This window comes from Nesoenas mayeri (assembly GCF_963082525.1).
Source record: "Nesoenas mayeri genome assembly, chromosome: 3".
NCBI lineage: Eukaryota > Metazoa > Chordata > Aves > Columbiformes > Columbidae > Nesoenas > Nesoenas mayeri.
This window is the reverse complement of record NC_137544.1, coordinates 19,946,802-19,961,130: the sequence shown is the minus strand read 5'-3', so window position 1 is coordinate 19,961,130 and position 14,329 is coordinate 19,946,802. Positions and strand designations below refer to the sequence as shown.

Sequence of the window (14,329 nt, the reverse complement as noted above, 5' to 3'; positions counted from 1 at the left end):
GCTCTGGCAAGACTAGAGAAAGACTCAGTCACACATAAGCCCTGAAACGTTTTGCTATTACAATGGGCCCAAAATCTCATGTTCAGCTAACACTGAAGGAAAGGGTTAGTGAATTAAAAATACAAGCAAGGAACTCTACACTATGTAAAAGAGATTCAGGATGAAGTAGCATTAAAATCAGATGTGGTGCTGAATGTGCTCTGTGATGCTCTTACTAAAGCCTCCAGGTCAGACCTGGAACTCCTTAAGCATTTCAGTGTCCTCTACAGAATTTCTGCTTAAGTCAACAGAAGTTGTATATGGCAGAGAACTATAATCTGTCTCATCAGAATAATTTCTTTACACTGCATAAAACTATAATTGAATCATTTGCTCTTGAAGGATCAGATATTTTACATTATCACTTAAGGCCTTCTATTTGTAGGAAAGGAACTAAATATGCAAACCTCAACATCAGAAGGATACTCAAGTATTATACATTCCTACCTTTAAACACAGAAGTTAAAGTGAAGAGGGTTACTAATTGCTTAAAATTACACCAAAGTTTCTACATGCAGACTGCAAGGTTTAGTGAGGTGCTGAATTTAACATTAACATAGAAAGAAGCATTTTAAAATAGTTCTTCAAGGGGAGGAAAAGTTAGGTATGACACATGCAAATCACCGCACGTAAATGTAATTCTATTGGCATAAAGTTACTCTTGATTTGTCCTGATCTAAACAAGCTCAGTATCAGGCCCAATGTCACTTCAGAGAATTCAAAAATAATGTTTAAATAATGCTCTTAACAAATTACACTGTCTCTGAGCAGCAAACAGAAAACACCGTAAGTATGGGAAACCAAACTAACACCACAGTCATGTTTGACCACGCCACCAACAAACCAAACCACAAACATGTAACAACTATAATAAATAGATCTGAACTTTTTTTCCACAAGAACTAGAGGTATCCAGAGGGTATTTCCTGGCTGGCCGTTTCCCCATCCTACTCCACAACCCTGAGGTTTTCAACTCTGAACTTCCTGTTCCAAATATTTTAATCACATTATTTCTAACAAAAATTTTCAGAGAAAATGTTTAGTTGGAATGTCTCTATGTAGAATAATATCACAAGCTCAATAGCAGAACATGCTGCAATCCATGCTTGTGCCTTCAGTGTAGAAAGAAGGTATCAGTACAAGTTCTGATGCTGTGGTTTGACACAACCACTCCCAGAGCTGAGCATTTAGTAACTAGATCAGAAAGGCAGCTTTTCTTATCCAGAGGAAATCAATAAAATGGCCAGGATAAATGTCTTCCAGCTGCAACTCTACTTTATTCTATTTTTCATGTTGTTATTGGTGAGATACTCTAAGCACAGGATATCTCTTTTACAAAGAAGGTGAAACAATACAGTGAGAGTTTACTAGCAAAGGGTTGAGATCTGCTTCACCTTATGAAGCTGTCAGGTATATATTTAGTCTTCTTTGGCCCTGGAAAATGCACTTTTCTCCACGTACATTGTCTTAACCAGTGAAATTATGCTTTCTGGCGTCTTAATTTAAAGCTGTATTTTTCTTCTAGTAGGTGTTTTGCCTGCAAGTTACATGTAAGTCTAGCTCTCTGCTCTTATTAATACTGAAAACTTACTGTGTTCACCAAATAGATGACCACTTTCCTGCTAATAGTTTGAATAAATGAACATGACTAGTGATCATTAGGCTGGACAGGTGACCTTGCTAATACAGATCTGTCATCTTTATTTTATAAAGATGTAGAGTGTCTTCAGAGGCAAGCACAGCTGGGAAGCTGTGTGCCACCACCATCTCCTCAACACATCTGCTTCTTTCATCTTTAGATTGGTGTTTGTGGCTTCTCTTGCTTAGAGGATGTAAGTGCTTCAGAAGCAACCCAGTGAGGGGATCAGGAAGATAGCAGAGGGCACTAACAATCTTAACAGAGCTCATAGGTGGTTTTCATATCGTGAGGGCCCATAGGTCTGTGTTGAGCTCATGCAGGTGAAGGAAAAAACCCAAACATATTAACTTTTTTTTTTGAAACAATTCAACAATTAAAATAAATTTGAAAATAGGTAGAACATCTATCTCTACACCTATGTGCTAGATTTATTTTTAAAAACTGTATTATGTCTCCTTTTAATATACACTGCTATCTGTGTTTTACAATTATTTTCGCAGTATATTCCACCTGAAAAATTAGGTGCAGTACCACTTCTGGCATATTGTATATGCCAACTACCCTGAGTTTATTAGAGAATGTAAGGGAGTATCTAAAATATTTATACATGCTAACAATTCACCTCTTGGGAAACAGCAATAATTTCTGTAGCATCATTTGCGAAATGCATTTGATCAATGTATCAAATTTCCTTAGGTCTAGAATCAGCCTGACTCCTCCAGCCCCTGGCAGATTATGAAATACACGGAGCACAAGCTATCTTGAATGACCTCATGTGATATGGGCTAAACGATGCCATAGAAGAGCTGTTCCAGGAGCTCCTCCAATGGAGCTTGCTTTCTATAACAGAACAGCTTTGTGAAACAGTCTTTGGGACACAACTACCTGAAGCAAGCCCTTCTCAGGAGAAAGTACTTCAGTTTGCCTTGCAAATCAAATGCACCCTTCAGATTTCAATCCAAAGGTTCTCGGCAGTTGCCATCACAGAGACGGGGCACTCCAAAAACAGCCTTTTCTTTCACTCCTTTCCATTTGTATTGCAATTTACAGGTTAGGTTATTGTAACACAGGTCATCTATCTGCTCTTTCTTTCTGGGATATAGGGGAAATTGGAAAGATCCACCTCTTTAGTGGTGGTGCTGAACACGAGGGCTTCTCAAGTCTATTTATAGGCTAATGGATGGATATTTGTTCTTCAGAGAGATTCAGTAGATGTATTGGAAATTTAAAGAGGATATGCCATCCACTGCTGGGGATTTTTAAGCATTAATTTTGGTTCAATGTATTGTATACAGAAATACGAGCGCAGAATTTGGGACTCATCTAAAAAAAGCTTGGTGGGTTTTATTATTTTAAATGGGTATTTCGAGACTTTTAAGAATTTTTCTTTAAGATACACCGGTATTTTCCAAGTCCTTTAGTTTATCAATGACAAGGCTAGAAAGGTGTGATTTTCAAAAAGGCTGAGATGATTTCAGTGAAAGTCCAAGTATTTTCAGTAAGAACTGTATACTTATATTACCTGTATATTACCTGTCCTCTGAGAATTCCATACAAAACTAACTTTCTTTCCACAAAAAGTATGGGCAATGAGATGCCAGTGAGGTACCTGAGTTTCCCAGGATGTAGTGTTTTCTAACAGAAAAATGAATTTGGGCTAAGAAACAGTAAAATACATTACCTGTCTCCTCTCTCCCCTTCCCCACCAACTGCTGCCTCCATAGTCCTACACTTGCTGTTGGAATTCTTCTGTCTTATGATTTTAGCTGTTTTGTACACCTAGACTATAGTTATTCATGGAAATTTTCTGAACTGCTATAATCTACAGCACAAATGACAGAAACTTTTATGAGAACTGTGCAGGCATCCTGGTGTTCAGTGGATAATTCTGCATTTCATTGCTAAGGATAGGAACACTAAGACACATTCAGGCTTCCTGCTAAGGTGCCTTAAAAGGTGGTTTACTACAAAATCTGCATTGTAGTGAGTAAGCAATTGAGACAAGTAAATTCAGAACTGACAGACTTAATTTTCCCATATGGTCAATAGATAAAGGCGAGTGCCATATTCAGACCATGTAGTTTTAGAACCCCTAACTTTGATTGCACTTTGTTTCCCTGGAAAATCAACAGTCCAAATTCCACCAAAGCTGCTTATGTGATGAGTGGAACAAAGTGAAATGCCAGGACCTCTATCATAATCAATAGGAAGTACACTATCTAAAAAAGTCTGATTTATTGACCAGCTTCTAAACCTCACCAAGAACAATTACCACTCTCCACTCCTCAGTGTATACATAAGGAACTGCTCATTAATTACTACAACTCTTTCTTGTAAACCACCTGTACTCTACCTGGGATTGTTGCACAGTGTTTATTCTGTTTATTCTCATATTATCTCAAAATATTTTTCTTATGAAATTCTATTATCAGTTTTCCCATTTTATGAGGTTATTTTCTTAATGACTAAGATTTTACATAGAACATATATATATATATTTATTCATGTACATATGCATCGTGGATGGAATAACATGGGATCCTAAGAAAAACTTGACCTGTGTGAGTTTTAATTCCATGTAATATGCAGAGCAGCTAATACAGGTACTTCTGTAGAGTTTTTGCAGTTCTTAACCACAGCCTACTATATATGGAAGGAAAGCAGTCAAAAAGCAATGTCAGCCTCTGTAGATTGATTAGGACTACTAATTGCATCTGTAACTTTGTTGGAATAATTAAACCACTGTGTATCATTATGATAGTAAAAGAAAAGTGAATATCAAGCCTGCTGGCTTGCCAGAAGCAATTTTCTTGAGCTTTGCTTATTTTGTTTTCCTTTTATCATTTTTGATAGTGTAGATTCAAAGTTTTTCATGTCAGCTGAAATCACAGCAGAAGTCGCACCATAACCTAAGCACCAAGAAGCTCAGTCACCATTATCTCCTGAAGAAACTGCTAGACATCCTGTGCTTGCCCATCAGGACAGCAACAGCAGTTGCACATCAGCCTCATCTAATACAGCTTCTCTTCCAGGGTCTGGAACAGCAGAGTTCCCTGCCAAAGAACACACCTTCCCTGGTAAATCAAACTCATGTACCTTTTAAGATTGGCCATTTATGCTCTACCGATTTTGCTGGCAAATTTAAGCAATTGAGGAAATGCTACAGGTTCAGATATCTGAGAAAATGTTTACAGCCACCCAGCTGGCCACCATCTTGCCCAAATGGAAAGAATACTTCCAAAGTCTTTCTATGAGATTTAAGATCTGACCTTACAGAATGCTGAAACAAAAGTCACACAACTTTCATACCTGGTTCCTAAGAGGAATCCAACTGAGGAGTGCTGAAAGCTTTTCTTATATTTTTATTGGTTAGAAAGGTGAATCTACCCAACCAAAAACGTGTTCCCTGGAAATGGGAACAAAATACTTTTTAGATAGCTCATTAATTTTTGCACGATTCTTTCATTTCACCCCAGTGCATTATGATGTCTGTCATCAGCATATGGACTCGTAAATGGACAGTTATTACATATTTTGAAAATACTGATTATATAGAGTCCAATATCCCAAAGGTGAATAAGTTAATCATATTGCTACTATATTAATTTGGTTACTACCAGTGACCTCTATGTCTAAATGGCATTTATGCCATGGTATGATAAACAAAATCTATGAATTTTAGAAGGACTTTATCTATGTAAACCTCTCACTCTCTATTTTTTCAATAGAATCAACTAAAGTACACGCATTCAAATCTCAAAGAACCAAAGTATATTGTAATAGTTCATTCTGAATAGTTTCTTGGGGTAGGGAAGAGTATGGGCCAAAATTTCCAAAGGGAAGAAGCCCGTTTTTGCTCACAAATATTATCTTCAAACTTGTGACAGCATTTATGTGGGCAACCATTGACATTATATAAGCAGATCCAGCAAATACACTTGCAAATGATCAGTACAGGCACCCAGCTGTAGTTGCTGCTTTGTTTGTACCTTCGTGAATATTCTCCTGGTAACTGCCTGTATTAATCCATTACTAGGATTATATTTTGTGCAAGCATTTTTAGCACAAACACACCTCCACCCTCCTTGTTTGAAATGTGAGTGCTGGTGTATTAAAAAATATTTGGAAGACAGACTTATTAAAATAAATGTTAAGAGAACACAGTGGGGTATATTTTCAGTGTGGAGCAGAGAGATTTAACTGCATGACTTCCATTAGCTTTAATGAGAATCACACAGCTAAATCCTCACACACCACACTAGAAGATTAACCCAGAAAACACACATTGTTTACTTTTTACTAATACTCTGATTATTACCACGTTCTTCCTCCTCCTCCTCTTCTTCCTCCTCCTCTTCTTCCTCCTCCTCCTCTTCATCCTCCACATCTTCACCTTCCTCTTCATCCTCCTCTTCTTCTTCTTCAATCTCCTCTTCTTCTTCTCGATCTATCTCCTCATCATCCTCCTCCTCGTCACCTTGCTCCTCATTATCATCAGAATATTCCTCCTCTTCTTCATCCTCTTCCTCTTCTTCCTCTTCCTTCTCATCCATCTCCTCTGTTCCATCAGTTTCATAACACTCATCTACCGAAGAGTTGTCTGCTTTAACCACAAAGGGCTTTCTTTTGGGGGCTGGTTCTTGGGGTTGCTTGTCTTGCGTTTTTCGCTTTTTTGCCAAAGGACAGCCATAAACACTGTGCAAAAATAAAAGATGCAAATTGTTACACTATCTTGCAGATTTCTGTAGGTTAGATTGTATAACTCATGTCATTTAGTCATATATTCTGAATTTACAGCATGTTTAGTTGCTGTTCTCAAAATGCATGTCTTCAAATTAAAATGCAACTTTGGTAATAATGACCAAGGGGGAGGACACTTACAAAACCTGTGAAATCACAAAAAACTGTTATTTGCCTGAGTGTGTCACATGTACATGCCAGCATAACAGTTACAGAACTGATACAAATGTGTGTTTTTCCTTCTCATTCTTTTCTCTCTTATGCATGTTACACTCTTTTCTAAGGCAGATGAATACAGTTAAAAAACCAGCAATGTGATCCTATCTGTTAGCTATTAGTACAACAAGCAGGAATAAATCAATGCTTCATAATTTTGTAACATTCAGTAATGTTTTGATTGTGTAGAATTAAGATATGTTTCAATGCTATTTAAATAATGAAAATACAACCACATTCTTAATGCTTGTTTGTTGTTACTATCACTAGTGACAAATTGCTCTTGAATTCTCCACTACAGTGCTCCATTATAAACTCCAACTCTGGGTTAATGGGAAAGCAAGCTCCTCAACACAACCAAACCACTTTTCATGGGCAGTGGTGGAAGTGTTCTCACATTGAAAAAATAAAAATAAATAAAACCAACCAACCAACCAACCAACAAACCCTAAATCAAACCAAACCAAACGAAAAAACACCAACCAAGCAATAAACAAAATCATTTCTCACTGAAGGAAGTACAACTTTTCAAATCTGAGTACCACTTCCTCCCTGATCATCTGATCTTCTACCAGAGTGGCCACACGTTTCTCAAAGTTCATATAATTTGTGCTTGTAGAAAGTGATCACCCTTGTGTAACCCGTATAACCTACTACCCAGAGTGACTGCACACACAAACTACTTTTTGTTTAAAGAACTTCCTCTTTGAACTTTTTCATTCTGTGATTATGAATGCTACTCAAGCTACATTGGGTTTTAGTCTTCTTCCTGTTACTAACTAGTTTTGGGACATTTAAACTGTTCTTCCCAGCCCTTACACATATCTACCTATAACTTCCTCTTCTACATTATATTTTTGTTCCTTTTATCTCCATTACAATACACTGAGGATCTTTATCATTTTCTTCCACACTAATAATGCCTCATTTTCTACTGACAGACCACTGGAAAATAGGGGGTTTCACCTCATTTAGTAGTACAGATGTGCTCTTTGAGGTGCCTGCATGGTCCTGATCTTGGCCTGATTTAATTTCACCCCATCAGATATGCATTCCAATTACTTCAACTGCTACTTAGGTAACAAGCATTTTATTTAAGTGCCTGACTGTTTTATTTAAGTGTCTAATTTAGGCATTGTCTTTCCTAAATTTTAAAGCACTTGCTCACAGTAGGGCTGGCTCAGGCTGCCTGGCACACACATAACTGAAGAATGTGTACAGTCACAAATGATGGTATTCATCATTGAAAACCTCCTAAGGGAAACCTCTGCGTAACACGGGTACCTCTCTGTGTAGAGACTATACGTGTCTTTAAAATCTAATCCAGCATACCTACATTAAACATGTCCCTCCATTAACACTATCAAGAAATACTGAGTAAACTTCAAGTACCTCCATCTAGCCAGATTACAATACTCCTCATTTGGGAGCGGGTATGGGGCTAATGGGACAATGTTTCCAGGCACCACCATCAAAGTCCAGGTCAAACAGTGCAGGCTAGAGGGGGAATACACCCATATCCTCCAGATGCCAGGACCAGGCACCACACAGCAGGTAGAATGACATGTCCTAGGGAAGAGCAACCCCTTCTAGAAGATGAGCCCCTGTGCAACTGGCTGCAAGAAACTTGGTCTGATACACAGCAGCAAAAGCCCAAATGTTCCCTAATTTGGAGGACCCTAAAGCTGGGAAAAGAGAAAGCTAACCTTCTGGCATTTTTGGAGTATATTTGAGATGCTTCAGTGTAAAACCAATAAATACATTGGAAATCTTTGTCCGTAGGTAACCACTCTTGCTCACTGCCAAATGTCTGTCCTGCCTCTCACTCTGTGAGTCCTTCTTTTGGCCAGGACCCAGCTGCTCGGAACCAAGAGGAAAAGCAGGACACATTTTCATGGAGAATATCCCATGTCATCACAGTCAGGCACAAAGAGAAATTCCATCTCCATCAGTGTGGAAAGTGCCTGAAACCTGCGGCAAAAGAAGAGCGCTGTCTGTTGTAGTTCTGACCACAGCAGGTTTATTTGGGTCCTTCCCCTGGTGCTATGGGGGTTCAGGAGCTGTCTATTTAAACTCCCCATATGGAGCTCTGAGAAAACACAAATGAATTTTTCCTCAGAGCTGGAATTTCAGAGTGTATGTTGTGCCCAGGGAAATGACTGGCTAATTAGGGAGGAACCTGTTTCATTTAGGTGCCTGACACAGGCTGCAGCCTGGAAAACACAAGTGGGCCACAGCCTGGGGCTCGGGCAGATTTTAGAAACGTGAACATCAGTTCAATGGGATTTAAGCAGACAGAATAACATTTATTGGGTGCGTGTGTCTTGCTTTCTTGATTTCTGTTCCTTCTCTTTGTGATGCATATTGCCCTCACTACAGGTTCTTCAATGCCATTATCATTAAATGATATTTTCTTGAAACTCTAATCTTTATTTTGTCACGTTGAAAACAGAACATTAACCCTACGCTGCCACAATCTTTGTTCAGTTAAAAACACTAAATACTTGCAAAAGTTTTCATCCAGCAACGCCCCCGAAGAATCCCCTTTGGAATTCACAGTAGTCTAGGAACTGGGGAAGAACACAGTAGGATAACAAATACATCTATTTTGTTTTGAACTGGTGTTTAAATTTTTTATTTGGCATCTAAATGTAATTGTATGACGTTTTAGATACAAGTTATTGGTCAGATGTAGAAATAAATTGTTGTCATTGCCATTTCTGGTCATATTTAATCTTTTTTTTTTTTTTAATGGCTTTATGCTTTTCTATACAACATTTTATAAAGTTTGTGAGAATTTTAGCCATTACTTGGGATTCAGGCCACCCTGGAAAGTGCACTACCAGCAATGGAAATCAATGCCAGTTAGCTGCCTCATCAGCTTTGATGCTTTTATAAATCTCATTAAGTAACTATTTGCAACTCAGCTATTCAAGTTGTGAACTTGACCTTAGTTTTTCATTTTATTTATCTATTCTCAGTGCCTTTGCTCAAAGAATAAAATTGAGGACACAGCAGCAACTAACAGAATTAAACACTTGATGATTTTAAGGGTTGGGTCCGGCACTACGGACTTGGGAAGATGTCACTTTTCCAAGGATATCAGTTATGTTAGTTAACTCTGACTCAGCTTTTGTGAATTTTTCCTGATTTGCTTGTACCAAAGTGCTGCTCATTTCCTCTACAACCCTGAATTTGGTTTTGCCTGTGCTTGGATTTGTGGTTTATAAACCTACCATTGCATGGGTTTCTCTTATAAAACCTTTAAAATACTGTCTTGCACTGGCTCCCTTCTGCTCTTTGACTATGTACCTCATATAGCTTACAGACGCCTCATGTACTACAGACTTCATAGTCCGAGAAAGTTAAAAAAAAACCCATGTCTCTCAGAAACCCGGGAAAGAGGTCAGCAGACCTGGTGCCTCCTGCTCAGCTGCCCTATTTTCTTCTTTTTCTTTCTTAACCTGTTCTTCTCCCATCCTCCGTTTCATTAATTTTTCAGATTCTGCCTCCAGGACACTTCTCTGTGATTCCGGCACGTTCCCTGCGGTGTCTCCGGTGAACGCACCAGGGGAAGGCGGCGCTGGCTTCCCGGCAGCCTCTGCCCCCAGCCTCCCCTTCCGACCACACATGGAGACGAGAGTCTCTCCACTGACCTCTTGTTCCTTGTATATTAGTGAAATCTACTCTTGTTTGTCCTTACAGCTTCTGAATTTTCTCTCCATTTCCAGTTTTGGCTTTTGTGATCACCCCCTTATTTGCTTATTTTTTAGACTTGTTTATCCCTGCTCCAAGCAATGACCCCATTGATTTATCTGTCTTGTATGCCTTTATCCATCCTTTTATTGCTCACTGTATTTCCCTGGTCAGCTGGGTTTGTCTTATTTTCTCCTCACGCTTCAGCTCTCTTGGCTTTCAGTAGAATATGTATGTGGGCTTCCTGAAACACACTTTTAAATATTCCACACTGCTTTGCTGTGTGTCTCAGTCATCTCCGGTTTTTGGAACCTGTCATGAATAATTCTTGTGGAAAGAACACTGTTGAATTTTATAGCAATAAGCTCCAAGAGGACATATAGACATTAATAATTGAAGAAATGTAAGAAATAATATATGAATTTCTACTCCTTATTTAGAAGATGATTTATAGTGTTATTTAACTCTCACGCAATTTTTATTCAATAAAAACATATGACACTACTCATTGATACATTCAGTAGGACCTTTCTTCAGGAAATACATATTTCTTTCCCAGAGCTAAACTTACTGATTTTTATATACTTTATTACTATTTTAGTATCATTTTCAGCATAATTAGTATGGTTATAATTTCTAAGTTATAACAATTAAACATATCTCTTTAAACATATATAGTATAGGACCAGAGAGTTCAAAGGGATTTTCTAAATGAGATTATTGATTAATATTGTCCTCGCCATTATATGCCAACTCACACATCAAATGGTGGGACATGACACCTATGTCTGGAGAACTTTCCTCTTAGAGTGTCTTATTGCCTCACCTGAATTACAGAGGGAGCTCATGTGACCAATAAGGTTCAGTCAACTTTAAATACTATCAGCCCTTTTTTTAATTTGTATCTCTTTGCTATTGAATCTATTATTTCAGAAGCCTCAGGCTGTAAGATCTAAGTCAAGAAAAATAAGATTATGGCAATTTATGCCTTAAATCTAAATATCTTTTCTTGGAGGATTGCTTTTTTTTTTCTCATTAGTACTTTGAAAAATCTTACGAAGTGCTTTTCCAACCTAAAAAGTGTCCCCAGCAACTGTGCTCTCATTCTTTCTTTTTTTCATGTGAGAATTTAATTTAACATAAACCAAAACATTTGGCACGTAATAGAATCTAAAAATTTACTGCATAGATGCCAAGTGAGGTTATCAAAAAGCACTTAAGTATCTGAAGTGGCACTGAGATGGTATTTTATCATATACAGTCAAGGATAATAAATTAGGAAGACTATGCTTGGAAGCAAACTTCTGCGTAAGGCTTCAGGCAGAAAGTTCCCAAGGCATTTACACTTGTCCCACTGGATATCGTATTATTTTTGGTTTGGACTAGATAACTTCCAAGTCCGTATCTCCACATGAAGACTTTTAGGATACTGCAAAAACAGGCATTTTGCAGCTAAGTCCTCCATCAAACTCAGTCTTCAAAGAATGAGCAAACCTAATTAATTTGCATAACACTGCATCCTATTAAATCACTCTCAAAGCAGTGACTACTTTCAGCATTAAAGGGCTGATACTATCAATTGGTAGCATTTGAGCAGAAAATAAATATTTGGATGCCACCAAACCCTACAGGTTGAACTCCCTGCACTCCAGAAGGATGCTGCTGTTCCCAGCAGACTATGCACTACTAGGAGAAAAGTTGGTAGCACTCCTGTTGAAGCTGGACCATTGAATTGACAGGAATGAAAGAATCATAATAAATTCAGGAAAAGAGACTGAACACAGTGTAGTGATTTGCCTACTCAGTGGCGAGAATAAACTCCTTTAGCTGAGGATGATTTTCCACTCTTACTTAAATCATTGCTTAAAGTATGTCAAGTTACTACAGGAACAAGCAGCAAACCTAGTGGACAGTAATAACTCTGTGGCAGTAGAGACAAATCATTTGTGGGAAATTATTTTTGCTCTCTAAGCCACCTGGTCAGGAATCTTTTGTACCCTGTGGAAGTCCCACGTAATGTCTGCATACTGCCCTGGAATATGGGAGATATTGAGCTGCGCTTTTCCAGGCTCTGAACGTTAAAGAACTTTGCTGAGTATTCTAATCACTACGCTACAGAAGAGAAATTGGGAAGAGCAACAAGCTAAAGTTCAAGAAGGACATGGAGGTTTTTGAGCTTTCATTTCACAGAGATGGCTAAGTGCAGCCTACAAGAAAGAGCTAGCATACACGGGTTTTGGTGGTTCCAACAACCTGGATTAAAATTGTCTGTGCTAGTGTCCTGCCTGCTATGAATCCCAATCTAGCAGACTCATTTATCCAAATCTGCTTTCCAGAAACCTGCTGGCAAGTGAGCCAGAGCCTTGAATACTGTTCCAGAACAGGCATGCTTCCTGCAACCATCACGCTGCCAAGCACCACAGCATCTAAGGCCACTTACAGAATCACTGCCCGCACTCCTGTCTTCTCAGCTGGAAACAGGCACCAATCCAGAGTCAGTGCTTTGGGAAATCTGTGTTGTCATCCACATTTTACATGCTTAAACATTTTCATAAAAGTGGCCTAAATTACTATGTTGTTATCTATTTAAACTATAATTAAAACTAACAAATATCTTCAAAAATACAATAATCTCTGCAGTTATATTGTATTTCAGATTTTCCTACTAACTTCTGCTTCTAGTTCAATAAATCAGATTATTATAAGCAGGAAATGCTTTTATATGTGCAGTGTCAAAACACATCATCTGTACTTCACTTATTTGTACCAAATAGAAGTTTGTTGACTTTTCAGATTAGGTACAATAGTATCTCAGTTCAGTGAAAACTATTAATTTACCTGAACAGGTACAAGTTTGCCTCATAGGAATGAATGCAATGTAGAGCATTCTACCCCTTTTTTTCTTCTTGTTTGTGTTTCAAATATTTGTGTAGTGCATTATGGAACACTAAAAAGTGTCAGTAGTGACCAGAAGCATGCTGGATCTGAAAAGGTAAAGGCAGAAGCTATGATGTCTTCTTCATAGAGCTTTAAAAGCCAACTCAGTCCTTTTGCACTTCAGAGCTGGTTTAAACACACAAATAGCTACAAACATAGCACTGATCTACTCAGGTGTAGAGCGTTGTTTAACCAAGTAAGCCCTATAGAAACATTAGTATATTTTTTTTAAAATATTGGAAAAGGAGTTCGGAGTAAAAAACTCGTGAGAACAGAATGATGTGCCAGAAGTAAATAATGGAGCTCAAAACTTACGTATTTTCTTTTTAGAAATTCAAATATTGAAATATGTATTTTTAAACAAAATGAAGTGGACTAGCTTTGATTAAGTGAATACAGTCACAGTAACTTAAGTCAAAATGAAGATATTTTATTTAATTAGATCCTATACATCTCCCATGTCAAGCATCTCCTCACCCCGATTCACTGAGACTCTGAACTGGCAGATCTGAACTCTGTGATGAACAGTGGCAAATTTACTGGCTCATCTGCCCTCTGGCTGGCAAAACTATTTCACCCATTGCCAAACTCTGCTCTTAGGACATGACAAGTGGAAGGAAACTTGGAAGTTTTGCAAGAATTAACCCATTTAAACATAAGTTTATTTAAGTGGTGGAATTCAATAGCTGTTCAGTGGAGAAAAATGAGGCACAGTAATGTACTGGTAGGTGTTGTACAAATAAACAGGAAAAATCTCAGCCCTGGAGAGCTCATTTAAAAGAAGATGTAAAAAAATAAATGTAACAAATCATGAGACTAAAAACTTATGTGGCAGCACAGGTTAGCAAAGGACAAGCCCTGCAGTTGTAGATCATTCAAAATTATTTATATAAATAAATCAATATAATATTTGATTGCCCCATGACTTATGATGTCATGTATGGGGTTCATCTCTCACCTACCCCTAGGCTTCTAAAACGTAAGTCTATACATGTCAAGTTAAGCTCCCTTCATAAGTCAATGCAGAGAAACTGGGACCTCCTGGGAGGCAATTTATCTCAC

The 14,329-nt window shown here is 38.0% G+C and overlaps 1 protein-coding gene across 3 annotated transcripts in view; it reads right to left on the bottom strand.

The window, feature by feature from the left end:
• Positions 1 to 14,329, bottom strand: part of MYT1L (myelin transcription factor 1 like) — a gene marked incomplete at both ends in the record, with an annotated part of 132,529 nt that overhangs the window by 99,905 nt on the left and 18,295 nt on the right. For all 3 annotated transcript variants that reach the window (XM_080341683.1, XM_080341684.1, XM_080341685.1), the window contains one exon: positions 6,000 to 6,373. In XM_080341683.1, the coding sequence (XP_080197809.1) occupies positions 6,000 to 6,373 (374 nt within the window). The remainder of the gene's footprint in view (positions 1 to 5,999; positions 6,374 to 14,329) is intronic.